Consider the following 27,046-nt stretch of genomic DNA (forward strand, 5'->3'; position numbering starts at 1 on the left):
CTGCCTGCTCCCTGCTCAGATTTCTTGGGACCGTCACGGAAGTGACTAGGGCAAATCAAACTCTGCCAGCCAGGCCTGAGAAAAGATTGATGTATATATATATTTTTTTCCTTTTTGAATTTCAACCCCAAAAATATTCCAGGAAAAGGTAGAGGAAGGCTGGGCTGCGTCTCCTTCAATGGGCTTTTGCTGCCAAGGAGGACGGTGGACTTGCCCCACCCCCAGGCTACCCCCAGCCCACTTTCCCCCAGCTTAGCCCGGGGAGAGGCAGTCAAGGTGGGGGGCAGCTGGGAGGGAGGGGCCAGGGCAGTGGTGCTTTGGGGTAAGAAGTTGGGCTGAGGCTGGGGAGGCGGGAAGGAGCTGCCCGTGTGCAGCCCCCTTTGCTCAGTGACAGAACCTCGAAGCTTGGTCAGGGCTGAAGGAGCTGCACAGGTGTGGGTGAGGCGGGCTAAGCGATGGCTGCAGCCGAGGGGCTGGGGAGGGGCAGGGCTCAGAACTGGCCCGCCCCGCTCTAACTGATGATCTGCCGAGGTCGTCCGTAGCCTGTCATGCCAGCCTGGGAGGCCCCTCTGTTGCTGCCCATCTGAAGGCCAATGACATGCTTTCCCTCCTGCAGTTGGCTCTCTGTGAATTCCCTCTTATGTTCCTGCGCTTTCCTGGAAGAGGAGGAATCAGGATCAAGACTTGCCCCAACTGTGTGTTTTCTACCCGCTTTCTGATCCCCCTGCTGCTTCCTGGCCCAATCCCAGCCCCTTTCCGTTCACTTGTCTTTTGTCCTTACTCTAGCTTGCCCCCTAGACAAGGGAGACCAGTTGCGCCCAGGCTGGGAGAAAGGCAGGAGGCGAGAAGTATTGGGCTCATTTTCCCCCCACCCTAGACCTTCACTTGGCGCCTCCCTGGCAGTTGCTCGTCCCCGCGGTGGGCTGGCCACGCGGTGGCCACGCGGCCTCCCCAAGTGCAGGGAAGCCCTGTCGCCGCGTACTTCATAAACCAGTTGGGATCTCCACGGTAGTGCCCGTCATTCTTGGTCACTGCCAAGCTGCCCAAAGCCATCAGGGTCCTCTGCACTGCTGCCATGTCTTTGCCTGTGAGAAGAAAGAGGTGAGCAGGGACAAACGTCCAGACTGTATAAAACAGGACCCAACCCAGGGCCTGCCCCCAGGAGGAGGAGGAGGGACTCCTGTCTGAAATGCCTTCGTCCTCATAACAAGCAAAAATACAGAGCTTTTAAAGGACGGGTTCTCAGCTTCAAGCAATTACAGTGCAACTATAGTTGATGATTCTGATGGTCCCATCTCAGCTGAAGACCAGCCCCTGACCTCCACCCTTTACCAGGTAGGGGCTGGGCCGTCTCTTGTTGCACAAGTAACAAAAGACTTAGCCTGCCCCTCCCAACCACTGGCCTGAGGCAGGGATGGGGGCTTTAGTCACAGAAAAATGGCCAAACGAGGGGCAAGCGTTGTCCCTGAATCAAAGGAGGCTTCAGTGGATCCTACAGCAGACGCTTGGGAGTGTGGAGTGGGGTTCTCTTGGCACGTCCCATTCCTGCTGTGCGCAGACGAGCAAACCTCTGGTGGTGGCATATTTTGATCATTCCCTCTCCCTGCCTCAGCATCCTGCCCACCCCCAGCCCCTCTTTCCTCGTACCTTCAAAGAGATCCACAGTCTGGAACATGTCAGTCTTGGTGACCCCATAGTCCTCAGCTGCCTTCAGGAACTGAGCCACCTGCTCCATCTGCTTGAAGACCATGGAGGGTGGGTTCTCGGGCACCTTCACGGGCTTGGAGCCCTCGGGATACAGGCTGTTCACGAGCTTGCTCAGAATCTGCCAGGCACAGGACACAGCTTGGCACTCAGGTCAGGGGCCTGCCCCATGACTCTCAGGGTGGCACAACCCGGCCCCCCTTCCCAGGGTTCCACTCACCACGCCGTTCTTCAGCCAGACCTGGAAGCCCAGGCGCCCACGGTCCGGGCGACCCACGTCAGGGCCACACTGCACTACGATCCACTCCACCAGCCGTTCCTCCAGCTCCTCGTCGTACTTCTTCTCAATTTTGGATTGCACCTCACGGCTCATGCCGTAGGAAGGACCCTTGTTGGCCATGTTGGGGGAGAGCTAAAGCAGGACGGGGTGGAGGAGGGAGAAGGTTAGAGGATCAGGGAGCAGCTCCGCTTTCACCTGTGCCAGGCGGGCCTTCTGGCTCTGTGCTGGGTACCCAGTCATCCTAGACATTTATCACAATACTGCCCATCCGGGCCAGGTTCATCCCCTCCGGCCAGAGGCCTCTCTGAACTTGAACACCAGGAAACAGGATACAAGATCTTTGTTGGTCTAGAACAGGGGTCAGTAAACATTTTTGTAAAAGACCAGACAGCAAATAGTTTAGACTTTGCAGGCCATATGGTCTCTGCTGTTGTAGCATGAAAGCAGCCGTAGACAATATGTAAACAAATGAGTGTGGCTTTGTTCCAATAAAACTTTATTTAGAAAAATAGACAACAGGCTGGACTTGGCCTGTGGGCTACTGTTTGACAACCCCTAGTCTAGAGCATTCTTTCGTCACCAAGACTGGCCACAGAGGCACTGGAGAGGCCTTCTAAGGGCCACATGGTGTCCCCAAATAATACCAGTAGGTATCTTTGTCCAGCTAGGTATGAAGTGGGTTCCCGCCTCTACCTCAAGGAACAGTGACCTCAAACTGTCACTTGATCCTCTAGTGCAGAAGCTGGAACTCCAGAGCTCCATCTCTGCCAGGTCAGCTGAGCCTCTGGCCAGCAGCTGAAGAGGCTCGAACTTACCCACCCGTGGGGCAAGGTCTAGGAAGTCACCAAAGCCCAAGAGCTCTTGGCAAAGAAGCTGCATTTTCTCCGATGAGAGAGTGGTATACCCACCAACTTTTCCTCCTGCCCTCAGGCTCTCGGCCACTGGAGTAGCTTGAGCGCCCAAGAAGTCAGAGTCCCCTAGGGATATTCCAGAGCCCAGAATCTGCCAGCCAGAGCCTGGGAAGCCCCGCCCTGTCCAGCGGTTGCCATCCCGAGAGCCTGGGCCTGGTGCTGCCCGGGGAGCCCACTAACGCAGAGGCGAGGCTGTGGGAGCGGGCCCAGGCGGGCAGCTCACTGGGCAGACGTGGGTGTGGCTGGTCAAGAGGAACCTGGCCTGGCCACAGGGGTCACCAGGGGTGGTGTACCTTCTGCCCAGCGTTTGTCTGAAGAGCCTTCCAAAGGAGTCCAACCCCATCCCCTGGCCTCAGAGAGGTCAGAGGTTGGGAGGGGACAGTGGTGTGAGGACGCAGGCAGGCAGCGTGCTCCCCCAGCTCCCACTCTTGTGAGAGCGGGGACCCTTCCCCAGCCCACCCAGCCCCCAGGGGAAGTAGGGTGAACACGGTCACTCACACTGGGCCCAGGCCAGCTGCCAACTCCACTGCCCTGTCCTTCCTTTCCCCACGGCGGACCAGCTTTCTGAGCTCGAGTTCCCCACATGGGAAGTGGGGATTATGTCACGGATCTCAGAGGGCTGTGAAAATGGGAGTGTCTGTGAACTACCCCATATGCTGCCTGTCCCTTAGCAGAGCTCCTCGAAGTGCCAGTTGGTCTGCTGCCCAGAGCCAGTCTCCTGCTGATGGCCTGGGAGGGAGCCATCCCTCGACTGAGGAGTAAAAATCCCTAAGTGTCTTCCCCACTCCAGCCTCCGCCCCTTCTCAAAATCATTCCCTGAGCGGACAACGAAGTTGGAGAAAAAAATCACTAGAAGGACTCGCCCAAATGCCAGCCACCGGGCAACTCACTTCTCTCTGCATCTGTGTCCTTATTTGTAAAGCGGGGGTTGGACCACCTCCGAGGACGCGGTTCTCTGGCACTCCCTGGCCCCTCCACGCCTCTCCCCACCAGTGATGCCAGGGAGCCCCACGGCAGAGTGTTCTGTGCCACTGTTCAGCTACCGCCACGTGCCGCCCTTCCCCCCAACCCCATCCTATGTCCCACCCCCACTTCCCAACCACCCAAGGACCCTGGGCAAGGAGCTGTGGTCAAAGTCCCCACGTCAGCTGGGACGAGGTGACTTCAGCCAGTCCTGTGTCCTGGCCTCCACCCCAGCCTCTGCCTCCACCTTCGTCCACCATCCCAGACAGGCACCCGCCACCTTCTCTCTCCCATCCTGCTGGGATCCCGCACCCCACGCACCCTCACAGCCGCCGTCCCCTCCCTCACCGCCTCCTGCAGCAACAGGATGGACGCAGTGTGTCCCCCCACTCCCAGGTTCAGAACAGACGGTACAAGTCAAAGTGTCAAGGCTCATGGTGACAAGTACACAATGTTGCAGCTGCTCCATCTAGAGACAATATTTGGATTTCAGTCAGAGAAAGGGAGGGGGTGAAACACACACACCCCCAAGCGAGAGTGCCAGGAAATCCCTTAGAGTCCTCTGATGAAGACCTCCCAGGCTCACCTTGGAGCCGTTGTGGAGAGGAGAGAGGACAATGGCCACAGGGCAGCCCATCCAGGGGCGTATGGAGATAAAGGCTCCTGGGACAGCATGGACAGCGAGGGTCACAAGGCTGGACTCGGACCCTCCTGCCCTGTGGCTCCTGTCAGGACCCTGCCCCCGAGCTGCCCAGTGAGTCTGGGCAGTGGGGAAAGGACAAGGTCCAGCTGCGAAGGAACAGGTGGCACCTCCTACTGGCAGGAGCCCAGAACAAATGAGCAGAACCAGGGGTCTGTCCGGGACCTCTGTGCCCGCTCTTTGTGCATAAGTAGGCGCGATCACGTCTGGGTCTCTGCGAGGGCATGAGGGTGGCTCATCTCAACTCCAGGGAGGAAGAGGAAGGGCCCTGATACATATATGCATGCCCACCTTCCCTGCTGTCCTCTCCATAGTGACCATGAAGGGGAACCGGCCAGGGTCCCAGGGCTGCCCCGCCCCCACTCCAAAGCTCCTCCTTGGCAGGACTCCCCCCGCTCCCTGCCCACAGTGGGGGTGACTTCCCACTCTCGGAGGGTGGGCCGGAAGGGCAGCTCTCTCGCTCATCCTGCACCCTGCCAGCCCAGACTATTCCCAACACAAGAGCTCTGTGGTCCTTCGCGTTGCTTCAGGGGCTGTCCCGGGCCCAAGACCACCCTCCAGCACAAGTGCACTCACAGGCCTCCTCCCCTGCTTGGGTGTTCTCCTACAGGGCCTTGGCCTAACCAGACAAGTTCTTGAGCCCAGTGCACAGCCTATGGATGCGACTGGCTGAAATGGGAGCCTCCCTCTCACTCCAGTGGTTTCCACCATCAACTGCCCTGAACCAGCCAGACCACCCTGGGCATTTCAACAAGGCCGGGGCCACCCAGTCTGCGAGACACATGGGACTCCAGCAGTCCCATCCCGCACTGCCTGGAGATTAGGACTCCATGCGCACTGAGAGGGTGGGCTTCCCCTGGTGAGCAGGGCCTGCAGAGCCCTGCCTGGAACGCACCCACCGCTGCTCTCAAGCTCCAGCCCAACTTCCCGCCAGGCCCCAGACAAATGCACTCACAGGGCTTCCTCAGGGCTTGCAGGGAGGAGAGAGGTCTCCGTGTCTGGACTTGGACAGACAGGATGGGGCGCTGGCTGGCTGAGAGGTTTAAAGGGCTGCCACCGTGGTGATGTCAGCCTCCCCCGCCAGCTCCCCCTCACCCCCCTCCCTGATGGAGGAAACCGGCTCCACTTCCCCCCCCCAGCCCCCCCAGTGACTCCACACAGGCTCCATATTTGGGGAAAGACACCAAGTTGGAGCAGTCTGCCGGGGGCTGCCGAGACATTCTCTGCATGCTTTGGAGATGGAGAGGGCTGGGGCGGGGCTGCGCTGCCAGCAGGGAGCGGGCCGGGAAAAGCCTTTTATGGACAGGACCACGAAGGCCTTCCCTGCTGCCCGCACTTAGGGCTGCTCCTTCTTCACTGTTGCCTGCCCTGCCTCCGAGTTTGAAGTTTGAGCGGAGGAGGAGTTCAGGAGAGTCTGGCTAGAGAGAGAGGCAAGGGGATGCGAGCTAGGGATCCCTGGGGTTTGTGGCGGACAAACCAGCCACCCTCCCCTCCTGAAGCTTTGGGCTCTAATCCAAGACAGGAACTAACCTTTACCGAGGATGGACTCCATGCCAGGCACTTTGCAAGCACTCTTAACACTCACAGCTACTATCCCCATTTTACAGATGAGGAAACTGAGGCTCAGAGTGTCTCTTCCCCAAGGCCACATGGTGACGAGTGGCAGAATGTGGGCACCCCTGCCAGCCCCTGTGTGGGTGCTGGAGAGGCAGACCCACAATTTCAGCTGTACGCCCTGCTCAGGTTGAGGAGAGCTTTCAGTTGGGCTGGGTCTTGAGTTACCTGCTTTAGCTGGGGTGGGATTTGAGGGGTCCGCAGCAGCCGAGTCAACCCGGCCTCCATTCAGAGGGCAGTGATAATAAGAGGGTCTCTAAGGCCTGCCAGGGCCTGGGACACTAACCCTGGGGTGGGAGGCACAGAGGTTGGTATCATTCCCCTCCTCCCGCGCCACCGCACACCGCTCCCTTTAGAACAGTCCCTACCTGCCCTGGAAAGCAGACTGGACTCCATCCCCCCAGGAGGGAGACCTGCTCACATCTTGCTTGTACCTGGCTTCAGGGGTCTCAGGGAGGGATAGACGAAAAAAGGTGAGAGACTTTCACAGCACCCCTGGGCTGCCTGCTCTGACCCCCACCCCATCCTGGGGTACCTGGCAGAGAGGACCTACACTCTCCACTACACACACCCCCAGCACCACCCGAAGCCAAGCAAGGCCCCGGGAGACGGGCTGCCCCGGAAGTCCCGCCCCCACGGCCGGCCCTGCGGCCCGAGCCTGGTGGTGCATAGAGTCACAGCGCCTCCTAGTGGTGACTGTGGGGAAGAGCATGGAGAGGAGCTGGGATCGGCAAGAAAAAACCCACACCCTCCTCCGTCCCAGGACTCCGCACACCCCTGGCTGTGTCCTGAATTCACCAGATTCCTTGGCTTCAATATCTTGCCCTCCTTGGCCGGCTGAAGCTTAAATGAACCTTTCAGGGGCATTTCAAAACCACCCCCTCTTGGAGCCTGCCCACTATCCATCGCCATCTCGCATTCTCTGAGTACCGCCCCTGCCTCAGCCTGCACACTCAGTCTCAACAGCGCACCAGGGAGCGCTGCCTGGGCCTGCAGCCTGGCGGGCTGGGGCGCTCAGGTCAGAAGTAAAGCCGGCCTCAGCCTGGTGGGTGGGGCCAGGTGTGCAGAGGCTGTTGCTATTGGCCAGGTAAGGAGAGATTGGCAGCAGTGGGATGGCTTGGCAAAGGCTTTTCAATAACTGGCCTCTGCCCAGCAGAGTACCTAGTGGGCTGCAGGCAAATGTTTGCTGAATTAATGCTGTTGCTCAAGGGAGAGGAAAAACGTGGGGAAATCAAGGAACTCTAGTTCTCAGTGAGACCATGGTTTGCCAAAGAGAAAGGCAGGCCAGGAGAAAAGGGAAATGGAGGGCCCCTGCACCCCTCATCCCCAACATTTCTGCCCAGAAAGGGAGAGCAAGCAAGTCCCCAAGAGCTGCTTCTGGTTGTTTCTTTATTGAATGCAAACTCATTCATAGAAAACAGAAATGCAACCGGAGCACGGACAGACGTAAAACGGAGTCCTGAAAAAAACATTCAGACCCACTTCCTCCACCCAGCCCAAGAAGAGCTATAAAAACAAAGTTGGGAGAATAAAACACATTCCCATCCCCGAGGCAGAGGCTTGACCCGACCTCCCCCATCCTTGGCATCTGGAATGGATGGGGTGCGATGAAGGGATCCAAGGACCAGAGCTGCCAGGGGAGCCCCGAACTGGGGCGACTCAGTGTAAACTCCAAGGTTTCGTAAGTATGGACGTGTGCGACTAACACAGAACCTGGCTGAAGACTGGACGGAAACTCAGAAGCCAGCCTGGGTCCTAGAGTGAGGCTGGGACTGCGGACACAGAGGCACACAGCACGTCCCTTCCTTAAGCCCCTTTCTAAGGTAGGCACTGGGCTCCCGCAGCTGTGAAGGCAGGATGGGCTGGGCTCTGTATCATCCTCCTTTGCCCCTGGACATTCTTGGGCAGTGTCAATGGCACTGAAAGGCCCCCAGCTGGGGCTTGGCAGGACTAAGGGCCTGGAAAGGATGGGAAGGGGTGAGTCACTTTCTCCTCCAGTCCTGGTGCTGGCATCAGTCTGGGGACTGATGGGACAAGGAGGTGACCTCTGAATTTAGCCTCTCAGACGAGAAGGCGGTTCTCACATTGGGCTGACCACATTGCTAAAGAGCCGGCCCTGAGCACAGGTCAGAAGGACGAGGGTACATACTGCTCTGGGCCCCTTGCAGGCCTTAGCACCAAAAGTCTGGCACCAGCTGGCCAGCCCCCAGAGTCCCACACTCTCCTCCATCCTGGCTGACCGGCGTGGGCAGTGATGGCAGCCAGGTGCAGCCCCAAAGGGAACTGGGGCCCTGGTATAGGACAGAGACTCAGGCCCCAGAGCAGGTCCTGCAGTGGGTGCGCGGCAGGAGGGAAGGGCTTTGGGACCCAGGCTTGGGAGGTGGTGAGGAGGATGAGCCGAGTGCAAGGCATGAGATGGGGAGGGCATCACCTTCCCTCCTCCCCCCTGCGGAGGGACAAACGGAGAGCCAAAGGACGGCCCAACACTGAGAAGAAAGCAGCAACTTGGCCAATGTCTGGGGTTTCAGGGGAGCAGGCCTCCTCCCCGGCAGAGGGCAGCTACAAGGCTCGATGCCACCCCATGACTGTCCCAGGTCAGGCCTAGGCCAGGCCTCGCTGTCCCGCCACTATGCAGTGCTGGGCAGCAGTGCTGGGACTCATGCCCCCGGCGCTACACAGGTGCCGGGCACGTGACACAGAGGAGCTCAGGGCCCCCTGAGGTGCAGTGAAGGGCCAGGCTCCTGCTAGAAGACGTAGATCTTGTCCCGCTGCACGGTATCCAGGTCGTCGTCCAGTGTCAGCAACACCTGGGGGACGGACGCCAGGTCAGCCACAGAGAGAGAGGCAACCTCCACCTCTACTTTACCCTCCCAGTTTGGGCCAGGTCCCGCCTACCAGGAAGGACCCAAACATGGCGATGGAGGAGAGGAAGTGCCAGATGTCGTGGTCGTCAAAGAAGTCGAGGAGGATGCAGTCTCGGTTGTGCTCCCTCGACTCTGCGGGGGTTTTCTGGGGGAGGAGCAGAGACAGCCTCCTGCTGACCCTGCTCTGGCAAGGCCAGGGCCGGGGCCCCCTCCCCTCTCACTCCAGGGCACCCCACTTCCTGCACCAGGAAGGAAGGCACCCCGTTCTGACTCGTCTCTCGCCCTTGTCCCCCTCATCTGAGAAATGGCCTTTGGATACAAACTTCCCCCCGAGTCCGCCGGCTTCTGCTCGTCCTTTCCCTTCACTCTTGTCTTCCTCCCTTCAGAATCTCGTCTTTTGATCTAAGGCTGAGGCTGTAATAACCTTGGAACGCCTTCAACTCAGAGGTTCCAGAAGGCCTCCTAACGCATTCCCCTGCCTGGACTCCGGCCTGCGCTGTCTCCAGGCTCACTGTTCCCTCCGCAGCACTACTGTCAGGTCATACCCCTGCTCAAGGACAGTAGCCATGACCGGTGGCACTCAAGGTCCTCCCCGCTCTACCCTCTATCCCACACACATGTACTGATCATCCCCCGTGTCTGGGGCTGTCCGTGCCGCATGCTGAGGCCAAAGACATGACCAAGACCTGCCCTGCCCACAAGGAGCTCTCAGTCCTCGCCTGGCTCCCCAGTTAGTGCATTCACTGACCTCCAAATCTGCCTGTGTCACTACTCAGGTCACAGCATGTCTGGGCAATAGGGCCCTCCCCTGTCTCCCAGAGCTTTTATGGCCAAGAACAAGGCAACAAGGCCCCCTCCTCCAGGAAGCGCTCCTGGACTCCTAACTCACAGAGTCCTCTCTGTCTTCTGTCCTCCTGCACATTCCCCTGGCCCCATCATGCCTGTGCCCTTCATTTCATGAATCAGATTGTAAACAGCAAGACACGTACTAATAGTCTCTCTCTGTCTCTGGAACTAGATTGTGAGTGCCTCAGAAGCAGAGACCATGGCAGACTTAGTTCTGATCACAGAAGTAGAGCCTGACACATGATAGGTACCCTGTGAGACAAAGGGGAGAGAGCCTGACCTCTCTGGCCTCAAATCCCAGCTGTGCCACTCACTGGCTGTGTGCCCTTGGGGAGGTCACTTGGCCTCTCTGAGCCTCAGCTGCCTCCTAAGTAACATGGAGCTCTCTCCAGGCTGGAATGCTGCGTGCCAGGAGAAGTAAATGAGAAAGCAGCTATGGAATTGCTGGCCCATGGCAGGTGCTTCCCCAACAGTGTTTAAAAAGATTAGGCTGGGCATGGTGGCTCACACCTGTAATCCCAGCACTTTGGGAGGATCACTTGAGGCCAGGAGTTCAAGACCAGCCTGGGCAACATAGCAAGACCCCATCTCTTATTTAAAAAAGAAAAAAGATTGGCATTTGTTGGCTCACGATGAGCCTGTGGGTCCTACTCACCTGCCAGGTGCTGAGCCCCTGGAAGAAGAAGAAGAGCGCAAAGCCCCAGACCACGGAGGTGCAGACGATGCAGAGCAGGGGGATGAGCTTGATCCTCTCCCCGCTCCGGAGCTGGGGGTTGAGGAAGGGACAACAGCCTGAGGGCCGGGCCTCCCCACCCCTTTCCCTGCCTCTCCGAGTTTCCCTCCCGGTGCCCTCCCAGGCTTTCAGGACCAATCCCTGAGGCAGCCGTCTTGGCTTCATACCACCTCCCACAGCCACAGAGCTCAGCGTGTTCCCACAGCAGCAGCCTGCGGTCCTCGCCCTAACGTCCACACTGGCTGGGCCTCCCTGTACCCAGAACCCTGTGCCGGCAAAGCACACTGGCCGGGGGTCCCTCGGGAAGCTTGGTCCTCAGAGGCCCCGGCCCACCACAGTTCAGCTCCTACCTCCTCTCAGTCCCTCCTGCACTGAAAGGGGCCCTTAACAACTTGGGACAGTCACAGGACACGGAAGCGGCTCAGTGAATGGCCTTCACGCTGCAGCTGGCTCGCAGGGGGCACACACAGAGGCTTTAGCCTGTCGCCGCCTCAAGCCTCACTGGCACAGACAGATGCACAGAAAACTCCCCACGCCCCCTAAGTGCTGCCCCAGGCAGACCATGCCTGTCTCCGTCCCCCAGAAGCAGAGCAGCTGACGGGGCGGCTCATTCCCCGCTCACCTTCATGATAATGTAGAAGGCAAAGTAAAGCAGCAGGTTGCAGATGCCAATGGCCAGCAGGTAGGAGGCGAAATCATTGGGGCGCATGATGAGCCCGTACGCAGCCCTGGCAAGAAGGGTGAGGGGCTGGTGGAGCTGGGGGGCCAAGAGCAAGAAAGGGGCTCTTCCTTGCCCCTACCCCCACCATGCTTCATTATGATGTGGGGCTGGGTTCAGAGGCCGCCCGAAGATTCCAGAAGCCCAGGTGCCAACACCTCTGTCCTCAGCCCCCATTTCTCATGCTCAACATTAAGAAGTTGTCCACTGCCTCCAAGGCAGCCAGTGGCTGGCCCAGTCCCCAGCGGTCCACCCAGCCGGGCCACCACAAACAACGGCCAGACTCACAGAGACCAGTTGATGATGTTGCCCATGACCAGCAGCACCATGCGGTCCTGCAGGGACGCAGAGACACGGGGACTGAGAAGGGGGAAGGGAGACGGGGGAGAAGAGGAGGAAGGCCCCAGTCAGCTGGCCCCCACCCCTACCCTGGGTTCTCAGCTATGCCCCCCGCCCCGCTGGAGGGATGAGAGGGGACAGAGGAGAAAGGGGACGCGGAGCCCGGCAGTACCACGTAGAGGGGCCCGCTGCACTGCCGGATGCAGTCGGTGTAGAGCACGTGCAGAATGCGGCGGAAGATCCCGGAGTCTGCAGGGAGAGGGGATGGTGCTGAGAGGCACAGGGCGCCCTTCCTTGCTGGACCCCTGGCCTGGGCCAGCTGAGGAGCTGGGGCCTTCAGTGGGCAGAGCAATGCCCAGGCCTCATCGGGTTCCTTGCCCAGTGGTTCCTCCAGAACCTGAGTGTCTCCTGGGTGTCCAGGTCCCTGAGGCCACCACCCCTCATTCCATGAGGCCCTCCAGGCCCCCTCCCACAGGCCCTGCCCTGGGCATGCCCTCACCCAGCTTCCAGCGTCCCATGTAATAGAGCTGCGTGCTGAGGAGCAGGGTGGCAATGATGTGGATGATGGAGAAGATGATCCAGAACACCGTATTCCCTTTGCCAAAGACCTGTCGGGAGGCCACCGGGGGCAGAGGTGAGGAGGCCCCGAGGGATGCTGCTCCCATGGCCCGCCCTTCCTGGGGCTCACTGCTTGGCCAGGCCGGGACTCTGAGGGGGAGCCCAGGAAGGCATCTCAGGGAAGGAGCGGGGATCTCTTCTGCAGGAGGCAGAGAGGGGGTGTGCATGCCCACGTGTGTGAACACACGGGCCCCTTTCCTATCCTATAGGGTGGGCAGAGCAAGCCAGCGGGCTCGAGGCGGAGCAGGTCAGGCCCCTCACCACGCCCAGCACGGAGAAGAAGATGACGATGGCCAAGCAGGCGTAGGCGCTGTAGGCACTGGCGTTGATGTCAGGGTGCCGCTTCTGGTAGAGCTTCAGCATGCAGAGTCCCGCGATCATATACATGAACGACGTGTCTAGGTTGGGGGACATGGAGTGAGCTACAGAAACACCCACCAGGCCTCAGCAGAGAACTCCTGGCCCTGACATTCAGAGAGGAAGAGAGAGCCCCAACACCTTGCTACGGGCACAGAGTGTAGCAGGTGACAGGGTGGCATTTGAACGCCAGTCCCTTAACTGTACCTGCCACCCCACACTGCCACCCCCAGGCTGTTACAGAGTCTGACATGTCCTGACAGCAAGGACAACTTAGTGTGACTGTCTTAGTCTGTGAGCATCAGAAATCAGGACCATTTCTCAATGATCTCAGTCTCCTGAGCGCTTGCACACACATTTACATAAGAGAAGCTCAACAGCCTGTAATCCTAGCCCTCTGGGAGGCTGAGGCAGGAGGATTGCTTGAGCTCAGGAGTTCTGAGCAAGAGTGAGACCCCGCCTCTACTATAAATAGAAAGAAATTAGCCAAAAAACTAAAAATAGAAAAAATTAGCCGGGCATGGTGGCGCGTGCCAGTAGTCCCAGCTACCTGGGAGGCTGAGGCAGGAGGATCGCTTGAGCCCAGGAGTTTGAGGTTGCTGTGAGCTAGGCTGACGCCACTGCACTCTAGCCCGGGCAACAGAGTGAGACTCTGTCTCAAAAAAAAAAAAAAAGAAAAGCTCAACAGATGAATGAAACAGCATGCAGATGCCAATTTTCTCTATGCTAGGACAGGTGCACACACAAGCATCCCAGCCTTGGCGTTTTCTACTGGGCTGAGTCTTAGGGATCCCTGTGGGTGACTAGGGATGGTGGAGGACTCAGGCAGGTCCCGGCTATGGGTTCGGCCAAAGAAGAGGGAGGCCTCACTCACCAAACTGGAAATTGGTGTAGTTGGGGCACACGTGATAGCAAGCACTCAGCAGGCCCTCCATCATCAGGGCTGTGCCCATGGCATAGAAGAGACCAAAGTGCTTGGGGATCCCACATTCCTGTTGGGGAGAAGGGAAGGGAGGGAGGAAGTGAGATAGGAAGGGGCCCAGAAGAGGGAGCCCAGAGAGGAGTGGAGGAGGAGGAGGAGGGTTGGGGTGTGTGTGTGCAGGGCAGGCCGGTCCGGGCAGGTTGGGGGTAGGGGGCAGGGCCATGCCACGCCTGCCAGCAAGGGCATCCTGGAGCCAAGGCCTCAGCAGGCAGGCGTGTCCCTCACCAGGGCGTGGAGGTCGTTGCGCAGCAGGGCCCGGTTGTGGTTGATCTCCCGCTGCAGGATGATGAGCAGGAAGAGCAGCCCCAGCAGGATGTACCCCAGGTTGCTGAGGATGTTGTTGAAGGCGCTAGAAAGGGCAACACAAGGCGCACTGCTTGGGCCTCATGCCCAGGCCTCTACTCCAGCCCAGGCAGGTATCTGCAAAGCCCTGCCCCGCCCTGGTTCACCCTTGGCCCAGAGAAGGGGGCCTCCCAGCACGGTCCCCACCTGAGGTTGCCCAGTGGGTGGGCGCAGAGGAAATTGTAGTAGCAGATGTCCTGATTCCCTGTGACATTCACCACCTGCAGCAGGAGTGGAGGGCAGGGAGTGGGGCTGCTAACACGCCCCACTCTGCCCACAGCCCACACCACACCCCCCGGGCCGTGTGGCAAAACAGAGCAAGTGCCACCACTGCTGGCAGGTATGGCCACACGGTACACTAGCCACAGGCTGCTTTTGGAAAGAGCGATGCCAGCCAGCACAGTCACGCTCCCCCTCATTAGGTGTGGCTAAAAGCCCGAGCGTGACCAGGATGGAAGCTCTTGGCCCACAGTACAGAGAAAAGGGAAGGGAAACCAACACTGTTTCATAACCCCCACAGCCTCCCGGGGAAGGTGCTGTCAATGGTATCACGCTGCCCCCACTCTGCAGATGGAGAAACTGCTGCTCAGGGGGGTTAAGTGATCTGTCCAAGGTCACGCACCGGGTGGGGCAGAGTGGGATTTGAACCCAGGCCCCATGACCTAAGACCTGTGCTCATTCCAGAGCACCACGCCGGGGCGGTGGCCCGGGCGGTGGCCCAGCCCTGCCCTCTCACCGTCTGGTAGGTGATCACCAGCTGCACCACAGGAAGGGCGTAGAAGACGGCGATGGTGGCGATGTTCCTGAGCGAGAGGGCAGCAGTGAGGGGGGGACCTAAGAAGCCGCCGCATCATCTGCCAGTACCACCCCCCAATCACAGGAAGCCCAGTTTGCTTGGCCCACTCACCAGAAGTAGATCTGGTACTTTTTCCGAAGCACGCGCTTGTCCTTCCGTGCCAGGTCGGCCACATAGAGGTATTGCTGGGAGAAGCAGGAGCGAGCCCCACTTACCCGCCGCCTGGGAGATGCCCCTGTCGCTCAGATTGGAGTGGACAGCAGGGGCCTCCCTCAGACAGGCCCGGACTCAGGGGGGCAGGGTTCTAGGCCACCCCACTGCTGCAGCCAGTAGGACCAAGAGGGTTTGGCCCATCAGTCGGGAAGGGTTTGGAGGTTGAATTAGTTTCCCCAGGAATCTACGCCGCCCCGGCTGACCTCTTTCCCTCCCCTTCCCTAAAATACTGTGTCAGTGGGAAACACACAAGGGCCTGAGCACAGAATGCCCCGTCCTCAGGAAGCCCCTGCCCAGGCCAGGCCCTCAGGTCAGACCTTGGTGCGAATAACATTCTTGTCTGAATCGATGTCCGTCAACGTGTCATAGTCATCCTCCTCCACAGAGCTCATTGAGTCTAGCCGTGGCCGAGTACCCACTGGGTCAAAGGGGCGGCCTGGGAAGGGCAGGGAGGGAGGGGTTGTGCTGGTGAGCGCAAAACCCCTGGTCTGTCCCCACCCATCTGAGGCCACTGTAAAAATTACTAGGTGGTGAGGAAGAGGTAAATTGTAGGCTGGGGCTCCAAGCAGGGGTGGAGACGGACCCAGGGGCTGGGAGGACATATCAGGTGCTCCCAAGTCCTAGCGGGGAGCAAGGGTGGGCTGTGCAAAGAGGCCATCAAACACGGCCTGCTCCAGCCTCGCTCTACTCCTGGCTCCCCTCGCCGAGCTAGGGCGTCCCAAGCCAGGACACCGGGCAGACCCTAGGCCCCGGACGTAAGTCACAGGATTGAACTCGGCAAGTCATGCTGATTAGAAGGTACCCAGCCCTGTGGGTTCTGAGACGACACTGCCTTGGCCGGCCCTGGGTTAAGACCCAGTGGGTGTGGAGCACCATCGGGGCATGATGCTGCCTCTAGAAAGAGCATCTCTCCTTTGGCCTGTTTTGTCTCTTGCCTTCAGAAGCCTCCTCCTGTGACCTTGCCTGACCAAAGCCCCCAGGGCCCAGAATGTGACACCCATGCCCTCAAGCGCTGCCCCAGCAGGCAAAGAAGACAGCAAGCTAGAACACCTGGGCTAGGGGCAGCTGAAGTGCCAGCCCACCAGCATCCGGGCCAGTGCCCGCCTATCTCAGAAGACACAGAGCTGGAAATCATTGGCATCAGATGGGGAAGCCATGCACAAAGCGTCTGTCTGGCCGGCAGTCAAGTGCCCTGGCAGGAGCTGATTGGCAGGGCGGCCCCACCCCCTCCCCACATCTACCCATGGCAATGCACAGCTGCCGCATCTGGCCAGAGGGGAGGCGCCGCTTGAACTGGTCGTGCCCTTCAAAGGAAAGGGAAAGTTACCAAGGAACCAGGACCAAGGAGGAGAGAATGAGGGAGAGGGGCAGGAAAACAGCAGGCCCTTCCCTGGTTCCAGCACCTGGCAGAAGAGGCATCCGCCCACCATGACGGTTCACCCAGCCAACACCAGCCCTGCACCACACAGCCCCTCCCTGCCCGGCCCACTCACCCTGGTAACCATAAGAGAGGTCCCCAGTGCCCTCGCTGTCAACCAAACCATCGGTGGATCCAGAACCATTCTCTGCAGGAAACGATCAGTGGTGAGGTAGGCAGGAGAGACTGCAGGGAAGGGGATGCTGGACCATCCCTAAGGGGCTCTGAGCAGGGCAGGGGCATCAGGAGGCGGCAGCCTAAGGAGACCAGGCTGTGGAAGGCAAGCACAGCCTCTGGCTTTGACACGTACCAAAGGAGCCATAGTTGTAACCCTCATAAGGGGAGCTGCCAGGAAAGGAATCCGCCAGAACTCGAGGGTGACCTACAACGAGAAGTCGAGGTCCCCTTAGCCCTGGAAGCAGAGAGAGGCCTAGAGCCAGGGAGACGAGAAAAGGGAGAATCCAGACAAAACAGCCGCAGACAGGCCATGCCAGCAGCAAAGAATAAGCACCTCTCCAGGTAAACGCCTCTCACTCCCACCCCCAGCACCTGCCCGACCTCCACCTGCCTCTCCCATGGAGACACCACCACTGTTCGTCCTCCCTGGAGAGGGCGGAAGGTCAAGGGACTGACACTTCTAAGCTACCAGCAGCAAGCACAGCATCATCTGGCCTGCCCAGGTCCCGCCAGCAGCCCTGTGCTTCACCTCCCTCCCCACGCTGGACGCCAGCTCCTCTGCCCGCAGCATCTGGAGCTTACCCAGGAGAGAAGCTGAGAGAGAAGGTCCCAAGCAGGAGGGGGCATAGAAGGAGAGGGAGGGGTGGGAGGAAGGGAGAGAAAATGAAAGGTTAATAATCCCAGAGACTGTGAGCGGCACTGCCTGAGGCAGGCAGACAGTGTAGATAAACACAGAGAACAAATCGAGTGACAGCCACTAAGGTGTTTGTGGCAGGAATGGATTGGCACAATACCCCAGCCCTGTTCCCATGTGCAGAGTGTGACTCCCAGTCTGAACATTCAGAAGCTCCCAGCCCTTCCTCCTCCAACCCCTGAGTCAACCAGCCACCACTGTCCCCTCCAAAACACACAGGCCCCTCCTCCCCACCCAGGCCCCTGGAGGTACCACTTTCTGGGCAGGCTCGATCTATGGCCACCAGCAGGGTCTTCTTCTTCTGCCTGCAGGGACAGAATCCAAAGGCCACCCAGATGGGATAGACCCTTAGTGCTGGGCTGGTTTTCCTTCTCCCCTCTCTATCCCACTCTGATCCCTAAAACCTTGTCCTCCACCCTGGATCCAAGGGCTACTCTCAGGCTAGAGAGCAATACAGGCTCTTCCTGCTTAGGAAGAAGAAGGTTGAGGGGAGGGGTTGGTTTCCAGAGGAGAGGCCCATGGACCACAGACCCTAACAGGGACCTGCCTCCCCATGCCCTGTGGATGGCGCAGAATACTCTGGGCCAGCTCAGATCCTGCCAGCCTGTCTCCCTGACGTGCCCTGCCAAACCCACCCCAGACCGGGGGAGGGCCCAGCAGTTCCACTTTACCTCCAGTTCTCCCAACAGGCCAGGAGGACGGTCAGCAGGTAAAAGGAGAGAAATATGCCCAAGCAGAACAGCATCCCACCTACGTAGGCCTCAGCTGCGGGAGGGAAGCAAGAAGGTAAACACAGCAAAACCTCACGCTTCCCATCATGGCACCCAAGGGCCTCTGGGATCTGGCTTCTCTGCCCAGCCCGATCTCTTACCACCTCTCCCCTCAAACCTCGCCCGGGCCAGAGTGAGCAACCGGCAGTCCCCAAACATGCCAAACTCTGACATGACCCTATCTTTGCTCATGTTGCTCCTGTGCTAGAACTTTCACTTCTACTTTTTGAAAACTCCATCTTGACTTAACCTTCAAGCCACAGCTCAGGGACTGTACCCTCTAAGAAGCTTCTCGGTTCTGCGTCCCCACAGTAGCCTGTGCTTTGCTCAGCACAGCTCTCCTCGTCCTGCAGAGCAATAGCCTCCCGTCCCTGCAGACAGGAGCTCCCTAAGGGCCAGGCACCAGCATACCACCTGGCACCCAGGAAGTGCTCAATAAATATTTGCTGAATAAATAACCCATACAGGAGAGGCAGCTCCTTTCCCCTCCCGTCACAATCCCTTATTTTTCCCTAATACTTTCCTATTTGTTAAGAGCCCCACTTAATCACTCAGTAAATGTTTACTGAGCACCGACTCCAGGCCCAGTATTTTCTTGCTAATGTTATGCTAAACCTCACAACTTAGTGAGATTAATGGGACAAGTTTTATTACCTCTGTTATAGACAGACAGGGAAACTGAGGCTCAATGAGATTACACTGCTGATAAGTGGCAGAGAATGAACTAGAACTCAGTACTTCAATCTTTAGTCTCAGACTCTCCGTACCACATTACGCTGGAACTCGTTTCCTGGTCCTCTCTATCTGGAAGCCAATGCCAAGGTCGCTCCCGCTCCTGCCCCATTGGCCTGCTTGCACAGGGAACACCCCACACCCCAGGTCCGAAAGGAAGAGCCAGAGAGGCTTGTCCATCCCCACTCAGCCACCCACACTCACACGTGACAGCTTGAGATACCAGCACCGAAAGGGTTTTCTGGCGGTGCCCTTGATCCACTGGTTCATCTGGAAGGAAAATGTCAAACTGATATAAAAGTAGGAGCCTGAAGCCTGGCTGGAGTTGGTGGGACCAGGCCTTGGAGAGTCTGAGTCCAAACATCCATGTGCCACCAGGTCCACCAATCACCCCTGCAGGCTGTTCTTCCTCCCAGAACGAGACCAACCCTCCCCATCCCTAGCCAGGCCCAGGGCACAAACGAACCTTCTCCAAAGGGGTAGAAAGGCAGGGAGCCACCGCAGGCCTGGTCTTCGGTCTTCACCACCACCACCACGTAAAAGCTGTTGCTGGGGAAGTCTTTGCGCTGCAGGACGAGGACGGACATCATCACGAACATCCCCATCATCATCCTCTTCTGAATCTTACCTTGGGCCAGACCTTACGCTAAACTCTTTATAGACGTTATTTTACTTAACCCTCACAAAGACCCTTAAGATAAGTACTATTACTCTCCCTGCTGGATAGGCTTAGAGAAGTTAGCTGAGGGTCACACTGCCAATAAGTGGTAGTGCCAGGATTACCTGGCACCAGAGCCCAGATCCTGCGCCTACACCACGTGGGGCCAGGTGAGCAAATATGTGTGTTACACATGGTTTGTGCTGCTACAGGTCGGGCATCAGCCAGGAGAAGTGCGGTTGCAAGACTGCCCCGTCAGTGGCATGACTTGATGTAGCGAAGTGAACACATGGCTTCCCCCACCCTGTCCCCAGTCTTAGCCAAGGGTAACACCCAGCATCGGCCCGGGCTCTGGGGCCCCTTCCTCGCCTCACCATTGTTACAATGAATGAAGCAAATATGACAGCCGCTCCTTCCGATCCCCAAGGGTGACTGGGATGATGGCTCAACTCTCACATATATCAGGGGACTCAAAGTCACAAGGACTGGAGGGCCAAGACTCGGTCTTGTGTGAGATAGGAATGGGCAGAGGAAAAGGAGCAAGGGCTTGGAAAGTTACCCAGTCTATTGCCTGGCCACACCTCCCCCAGGGCCATGCGTGTCTCCTACCTGCACAGTGATGGCTGCCTTCTTGGTCATAGTCTGGTACATGCCGATGAAGGCAACGTTGTTGTCCAGGTCATAGACAGGGCACTACAGAGGGAGGAAGGGAGAGGCAGATGGATGGGGACCTAGGCCTGCCCCTGTCTTTAGCAGCCCTGCTGCCTGTCGGTGGAGAGTACAAGAGCAGGCAACTCACCAGGACGTCCTGGATGGAGATAACTGAGCAGGGGAAGGCCTTTTTGGAGGTCACCTTGACAATCACCGAGTCCACTCCCTCAGGGAACTCATACTTGAAGTACTGAGGACATAGGAGGGGCGGGGAGAGCCCCATCTCATGAGCATGCTCCCTCAGCCCCTCTGGGAGGAAACAGTCTCCCATTAGCAAGGACCCAGAATCCTCTCAGGGTTGGGTGTGGAGGCTCTCTGGGGCCTTGACCATAGCAGCCCCATTTTCTGTGGATCATCCCCTTCCACCTCAGCTGCACACTCAGGACAGTGCCTGAGAAGCAGAGTGGGACAGACGGCAACCAGACCCCATGTGTCCACACTGTCCCGCACTGTCTGTCCCTCACCCCCTCAAGGCCAGAGCTTCCATTTCCAGAGAGTCCCCTCAAGGAGAACATGACCGACTTGAACGCCCCGGCAAAGACCACTGACCACCTTATTCTCAAGCTCGAGCTCCCCCATTTCTCCTGCTGAGGGGTGGCCGACAGGGAGATGTTACCTGGGGCTGGGCTGCTGTGGTGTTGAAGCTAAACTGCTCCCCGGTCCTGCAGGACAGAGAATAGCTCCCCACAGTCACTCCCATAGCTCGGGAAGGAGGACAGGCCCCATGGTCCCCTCGTTCTACCCTGCAGACCTGAGCACAAAGTCATCCATGCGGCTGACGCGGAGCTGGTACGTGGTGTTGACTGGTGACAGGGTGGACACATCCACGTAGAAGAACTGGACCTCAGACTCATTCTTGGTGGGGGGCTGACACAGTGTGCGTTCCACCTTTTGGTAGAGGTACTTGCGCTGAAACCTGTGGCCCAAAGCAGAGTCAGGACCTGCTTCTGCCCCAGCTGGCCTGCCACTCCAGAGCAGCAAGGCCCCAGTTCCTCCTGTCCGGTCTCCACCACCTCCCTGCCCCTAGGTGGGTAAGCAAGCTCCAGCTGGGGACTTGGCCTCATGGCTCTGACCAGCCTCCAGGCTCGGGGAATGCGGAAGAGAAACAGGGGGTTCCTGGGTGAGGCTCTGGGCAAGGTCCCTGATCCCCAGGTCCTACTCACAGCCCTCGCAGGATTAGGGGCACCTGGAAGGACACCACAGCCTCCTTCTGGCGGACCACAAACAGCAAAGGCGCCCCCTTCTGCTTGTTCAGGACGTTCACCGACACACGCACGCCCTCCGTCTGCAGGATGACATGGAAATGCTCTTCTCTCAAGCATCGGCCACCGGGACACATGGCTCCAGAGACTGTGAGCCCTGCGCTCCCTCAGGCCAGCCACTGTTCCTTCTCCGTTCTGGTCAGGCTGGGAAGCTGCCTTCATGCCTTCTTCTGCCAGAACAACCCCTAGTCTGCAGGAGGGACCTGCACTGAGTTAGAGGAGAGGCTTATAGAAGAGACCAGCTCCTGGACGGCAGGTGTGTGCAGGGCCTAACTCCCCAACAGGAAACGCAACAGAGGCCTTGGAAGTCTCCGGGATACCCCATTTCTATCCATGTGCATGGGACGCACAGGCCTGCACATACATGTGTACACACACACATGACATATGTGGACACAGGAGAGCAAGAAGTACTCCTTAACCTTCTTCCTTGTGTGCCAGGAGACCAGCAGGCAGCTCCAGTTCAACTAATCTGGGGGCCAGAGCCCATGGGGCCAAAGCCAAGTTGTATCCTTAGGTCTGACCAAGGGACAGGGCTGTGGAAAAGGCACTTCACATCTCTGAGCCTCAGTTTCCCCCTCTATAAAATGATACCCTTGGAGCTATGGAGGAACATACATAGGACAGTAGGAGCTTAAAGAAAAAATAAAACTAAATAAATCCTGGGAATGCTTGTTATTGGACTGCTGGAACCCAAGTCCTAGGACAGCATTTCCCAAAAGGGAAGAGGCCACAGCTCTTGGGGTGACCTCAGATATGGGAAAAAAGGAAGAAACAGCTCCAAGCAGGAGGAGATCAAACTTCAGAGAACCAGGCACTGAGGGCAGATCCTGGCCTGCCATACAACCAAACCCCTCCCCATTCTGAAAAAAATCAGATTCCCCATCTCAACCCTGCTGCTTCCCAGTAAAACCAGTCGCAGCTTCCCAGTAAAACCAGTCATAGAGAGAGGCAGAGGGAGAGAGAGAGAAAGAGAGAGCTGGGCAGGAGACCACACAGCCAGGCTGCAAAAATTCACTCAATCTCAGATCTGCCTGAGGTCTAGACTTCAACTTCCCAGACCTAGGTACGCCCATGTTCAACCAGGGGACTCACAACCCGGGAAGAAATGAAAGAGAAGTCAGGGTGAGGTGGATTCTTCACAGTGAACAAACTCCCTTTCCCTTTCCATCCAACTTGCAGTTGGCCTTATCTCTGCTACCCTCAACTTACAAGACCAGCTGGTTTTTCCAGGCAGGAAGAGGTCTACGAAGTCCTGCATTCATCCCCCTGGGAGTCTGAGCTGTAACTTGCCTGGGCAGAGCCTTTCAGTTCGGGGCCAGTCTCACTCCCCTGAGGTTTTGTGGGCAAGCCCAGTAGCAAGCCTGCTTCTCCTTGCACCCGGACCCCACAGAGCTGTCAGACCCTGGGGGCTAGGGTAGGCAGCAGGCCAGGCCTGTTCAGACCACCACTGGTCGAAGGATGGGGGTCGTAAAGAAGATGGGAATGAGACAACTTCAAAAACTGTCCAGTTGGAGCCTCAGAGAAAAACTGGTGGCCAAGGAAGGAGGACTGGTCAAGAGGCTCCAATGTGGTTCTGGGAACTGGGAACCCATAGGGGGGGTGGCTCATTCATGGGCATGGGGCCTCCTGAAGAGCAGGGGAGTGGCAGGTTGCTTAGCCCTAGTCTGCTCACCCACTCACCCCCAGCCCCCAAGCCCAGCCCCAGCCCTCACCCGGTTTCGGGTCACAGTATGGTTGAAGGTGTAGATATTGACCAGCTCGCTGTTGACCTCATCCACGTAGGTGCGCTCAAACTCGGCGTCTTTCTGCGAGACGTTCTTGGGCCCCAGAACCCCCAGATGGCTCTCGACCAAGGCCACCAGGAGCACCCAGAAGGGCAAGCCCAGAGCGAACATGGCCCCGGCAGGGCGGCAGTCGCAGCGGTGGCGGTGGTGGCGGCGGCGACAGGCGACAGGACACCTCCGGGACGGGTTGCGGCTACGGCTGCAGCTTCCAGCATCTCACCAGGACCAGAACTTTAACCCCGGCCTGAGATTAGGAAATGTCTCCTCCCAGGAGCTGGGAAGACGCTCCCAGGAGCCCCGGAGGGGAGGGGGCGGCCGGGAGGGGGAGGGGAGGGAAGGGGTACGGGCTACGGGAAGGGGCCCCAGCTCTCGAGGGACTGAGCACGGTCCCGAGACCCTGCAGCCCCCGGCCAGGGCAGTGAGAAGGAGGGACGGCTTGTTACCGGGAGCCCGGAGACGCCGGGAAAGGGGAGGGAGGAGAAGCCGGCCGTCGGCAGGAGCGGCCGCGAAGGGAGGAGAGTCGGAGGATGAGGGGCGTGATGGGCGGTGCGACCCGACGCCCTGCGGCGCGGCGAGTTCTCCCGGGCGCGGGCCCTTTAAGGGCAGGCGGACGCCGCGGCCCGGGCGCTGAGAACTCGGAAAGTGATGCGCCGCGGGGCGGTAAACAGCGGGGCGGCCGGCCTGCCCGCTGACGTCGGTGGAAACTGACACAGATTTAAAGGGCCAGGTCCCGGATTTGCCCTTAAAGGGGCCGCAGCCCTCCAGCTGGAGGGCAAAGCCCCCGACCCCTTCTCCACCTCCTACCCGGCTACCGCCTTCTCTTTCATTAATCCGGATTACCTCTGGAAATTCACATTAGAATAGGCGGATGTTTCTGTGAAGGATCTCCAAGTGTTGGGTTCTTGTTGACAAATTCTCTTTGCTCAAACATAGGGATTCCTCCCCCCCCCCCGCCCCTACCGCCATTACCATTAACATCCTCCATCCCTGGCCCATTTTTTTTCTCCTGGGATCTTAAAAAATGAAGATCTCAAAGAATTAGGACAGAGGACGGTGGCCCTGCCGGGGGACACTGAGGCAGAACCGTGGAAGGAACCCCCGTGCCTCTCACCTCCCGCTGGAGGGGCCACACAGCTGCAGGGAAGCCTTCCAAGCTTGCGGTGCTATTTTCCCTCTTCTGCAGAGGCAGTTACAAAGCTCATTGAAAGCTGCTGACCATCAGTGTAAATTGGTGAAAACTTTTCTACAAAGTATTTTGCACTGTGTTTCAAGAGGCTTAAAGAGCTTTATACTCTTTGATCCAATAATTCCACGCCTGGAACTCTATCCTGAGAAAATAAGAAACACAGGTAAAAGTGTGTGCACAGCTGTGCTTATCACTGTGATATTTATAATATAAAACATGAAGGAAACAACTTGAATGTCCCTACTGAGGAAGTGGTTAAATGCACTACTCTATCATGAAACCATCAAAAATGATGCTTAAGACTTTAAAGGACATGTAAGCAGAGAATTCCAGGATATGACACTGAATAAAGAATATATATTCCAAATAAATATAGACATGCATAAAAAAGTTGAAAAATTGCATTAAAAATTTAACACTGGTTATCTTTGAATTACAGGAGATTTAAAAAACATACACATAATTTTCTTCCAATCCCAAAAGTATAGAAAAGCACCAAAAGAAAAATCACTGGATTGTGGGAGGCTTTTAAACTTTATTTATTTTTATTATTATTTTCTGAGACAATGTCTTGCTATGTTGCCCAGGCTGGCCTCAAGCAATCTCCTGCCTCAGCCTCCAGAGTGGCTGGAAATACAGATGTGTGCCACTGTACCCAGCTAAGGTTTATTAATTTATTTATAAATTTATAAATTAATTAATTTTTTTTTTTTTGACACAGGATCTCACTCTGTCACCATGGCTAGACTGCAGTGGCGTCATCATGGCTCACTGCAGCCTCAAACTCTTGGGCTCAAGCTATTCTGCTTCAGCCTCCCAAGTAGCTGGAACTATAGGTGTGCACCACCATGCCCAGCTAATTTTTCTTTCTTTCTTTTTTTTTTTTTTTTTGATGAGATGGGGTCTCACTCTTGCTCAGGCTGGTCTCAAACTCCTGGCCTCAAGCAATCCTTCTGCCTTGGCCTCCCAAAGTGCTAGGGTTACAGGTGTGAGCCACTGTGCCTGGCCTCAAGCTTATTTTTTATATTTTTAAAAATTTACATATTTTCCACAATGTACATGTATTCCTTTTATAAGACAAATTAGATATGTTTAAAGGAAAATAAATGTGGCCATCTCGGAAGTTGTCAGACTTCTTGATAAAGCCACCCAGCCCAGTCACTTGTCAAGAGTTCTCACAGCTGGCAGGACTATAGGCGTCTCAGCTCCTCCTAGCCCTGCCTAACTACCTGGGGCATTGTTTCAATAAGAACTATTTTACCTTATGACTAGTTAAAAATATTTATTCATTCCTGCAAAAAAAAATTTAATAAGCAGCTACTATGTGCCAGGAACTGTTCGAGTTATATTGGACAAATGAGGATGAAGACCAGAAGCAAGCTGCAGCCACTAGAAAGTCAGCTAGAGAGAACCTAAGGGGTTTCCTTGGCCAACCTGTCATTATGCAGATGGATGAAGTAAAGCCCAGAAAAAATCAGCTCATTAGTAGCTCATTAGACTCAACTTTGCACCTTGGTCCAGTACTCTTTCCAGACAAATGATCAGAGGACCTTCAGGATAACAAGAGGTATCTTCAGTGGGGGGTGGGGGAGGGGATGGGGGTATGCCTACACAATGAGTGCATTGCGCACCGTTTGGGGAATGGTAACACTTGAAGGTGCTGACTCGGGAAGGGGGGTGGGGGGGGAGGGACATATACCTACATGATGGGTGCAATGCGCACTACCTGGGGAACAGACACGCCTGGAGCTCTGACTTGGGGGGAAAGGCGGTACGTGGGCAACGTATGTAACCTGCAATTCTGTATCCCCCATAACAATAAGATGAAATAAAAAAATAAAATAAAATAAAATAAAAAAAGAGGTATCTTCATAATGAGCCCTCCATGCAGTCAGCTCCCCAGTTTGGAGAATCAACGTAGGATTTCCACAGTCCAACTGGCCAACTGGACTTTTATTTTCTCTGTCATGGTGACCCTGCTCATCTTGCCAGTAAATAATCTGAAACTCTAAGAAACACTCCAGCACTGAGCTCTCAGCCCTGATGTCATTTAAATGGTCTACCATTTGCTGGAATGAGAACCACAACTTTTTTTTTTTTTAATAGAGATAGGGTCTCACTCTTGCTCAAGCTGGTCTTGAACTCCTGAGCTCAAGGGATCCTCCTGCCTCGGCCTCCCAGAGTGCTAGGATTATAGGTGTGAGCCACTGCCAGGCTGAAAACCACAACTTGAGGACCACAGAGTCTCTGCTGTGGCTATCTTGAATAAACCCAGGCTGGGGGCTGGCGGCAGGAAGAAGCATTCCAAGTTGCCTTTGTGTGTGTGTTTGTGTGTTTGTGTGTGTGTCCGCCCCCAGGCTGGCCTGGAACTCCTGGGCTCCAGTGATCCTCCCACTTCAGCCTCCCAAGTTACTGGGACTACAGGCTTCTGCACTATATCTCCAAGTTGGCCTCTTAAGCTTTGGGTCAAAATGTGACCCTAGACCTGTTTAAAATGCACATCCAGGACCCTGATTTGCACTTACTGAATTACAGTCTCTGGAGGTGGAGCACTCCAGGAACTCTACAATAAAGTTTGAGAGCCACTGTTCTGGGCCAAACAATGTGATTATCAATATTCTTGTGGATTATCAATATTCCTGTTTGCCCCCTTTCTCTTGGCGATATCTTGG

General features: G+C 56.8%; 2 protein-coding genes across 3 annotated transcripts; both read right to left on the reverse strand.

The window, feature by feature from the left end:
- Positions 1 to 124: 124 nt before the first annotated feature.
- TAGLN (transgelin) lies at positions 125 to 5,580 on the reverse strand. The gene is made up of 5 exons (XM_069470869.1): positions 5,514 to 5,580; positions 1,925 to 2,116; positions 1,648 to 1,825; positions 983 to 1,085; positions 125 to 656 (listed from the first exon to the last, which is right to left on the reverse strand). The coding sequence occupies exons 2-5, from the start codon at positions 2,102 to 2,104 to the stop codon at positions 512 to 514; spliced, it is 606 nt and encodes a 201-aa protein (XP_069326970.1). The 5' UTR covers positions 2,105 to 2,116; positions 5,514 to 5,580; the 3' UTR covers positions 125 to 511.
- Positions 5,581 to 7,548: 1,968 nt separating this feature from the next.
- On the reverse strand, positions 7,549 to 23,811 carry SIDT2 (SID1 transmembrane family member 2). Of its 2 annotated transcripts, XM_069470850.1 has the most exons (27): positions 23,117 to 23,801; positions 21,303 to 21,424; positions 20,891 to 21,055; positions 20,756 to 20,801; positions 20,228 to 20,329; positions 20,038 to 20,121; positions 19,237 to 19,336; positions 18,975 to 19,040; positions 17,940 to 18,033; positions 17,521 to 17,573; positions 16,708 to 16,779; positions 16,474 to 16,545; positions 16,222 to 16,284; positions 15,298 to 15,416; positions 14,879 to 14,952; positions 14,708 to 14,774; positions 14,119 to 14,192; positions 13,855 to 13,978; positions 13,522 to 13,639; positions 12,552 to 12,688; positions 12,172 to 12,280; positions 11,845 to 11,921; positions 11,622 to 11,668; positions 11,238 to 11,343; positions 10,538 to 10,648; positions 9,068 to 9,181; positions 7,554 to 8,979 (listed from the first exon to the last, which is right to left on the reverse strand). In XM_069470850.1, exons 1-27 carry the CDS (start codon positions 23,297 to 23,299, stop codon positions 8,917 to 8,919), a joined length of 2,562 nt encoding a protein of 853 aa, XP_069326951.1. In that variant the 5' UTR covers positions 23,300 to 23,801; the 3' UTR covers positions 7,554 to 8,916. The 2 variants fall into 2 exon arrangements, with proteins under 2 accessions (XP_069326952.1, XP_069326951.1); XM_069470851.1 differs by lacking the exon at positions 16,222 to 16,284 and having other exon boundaries at positions 7,549 to 8,979; positions 23,117 to 23,811.
- Positions 23,812 to 27,046: the final 3,235 nt, after the last annotated feature.

Source organism: Eulemur rufifrons, chromosome 6 (genome assembly GCF_041146395.1).
Source record: "Eulemur rufifrons isolate Redbay chromosome 6, OSU_ERuf_1, whole genome shotgun sequence".
NCBI classification, from domain to species: domain Eukaryota; kingdom Metazoa; phylum Chordata; class Mammalia; order Primates; family Lemuridae; genus Eulemur; species Eulemur rufifrons.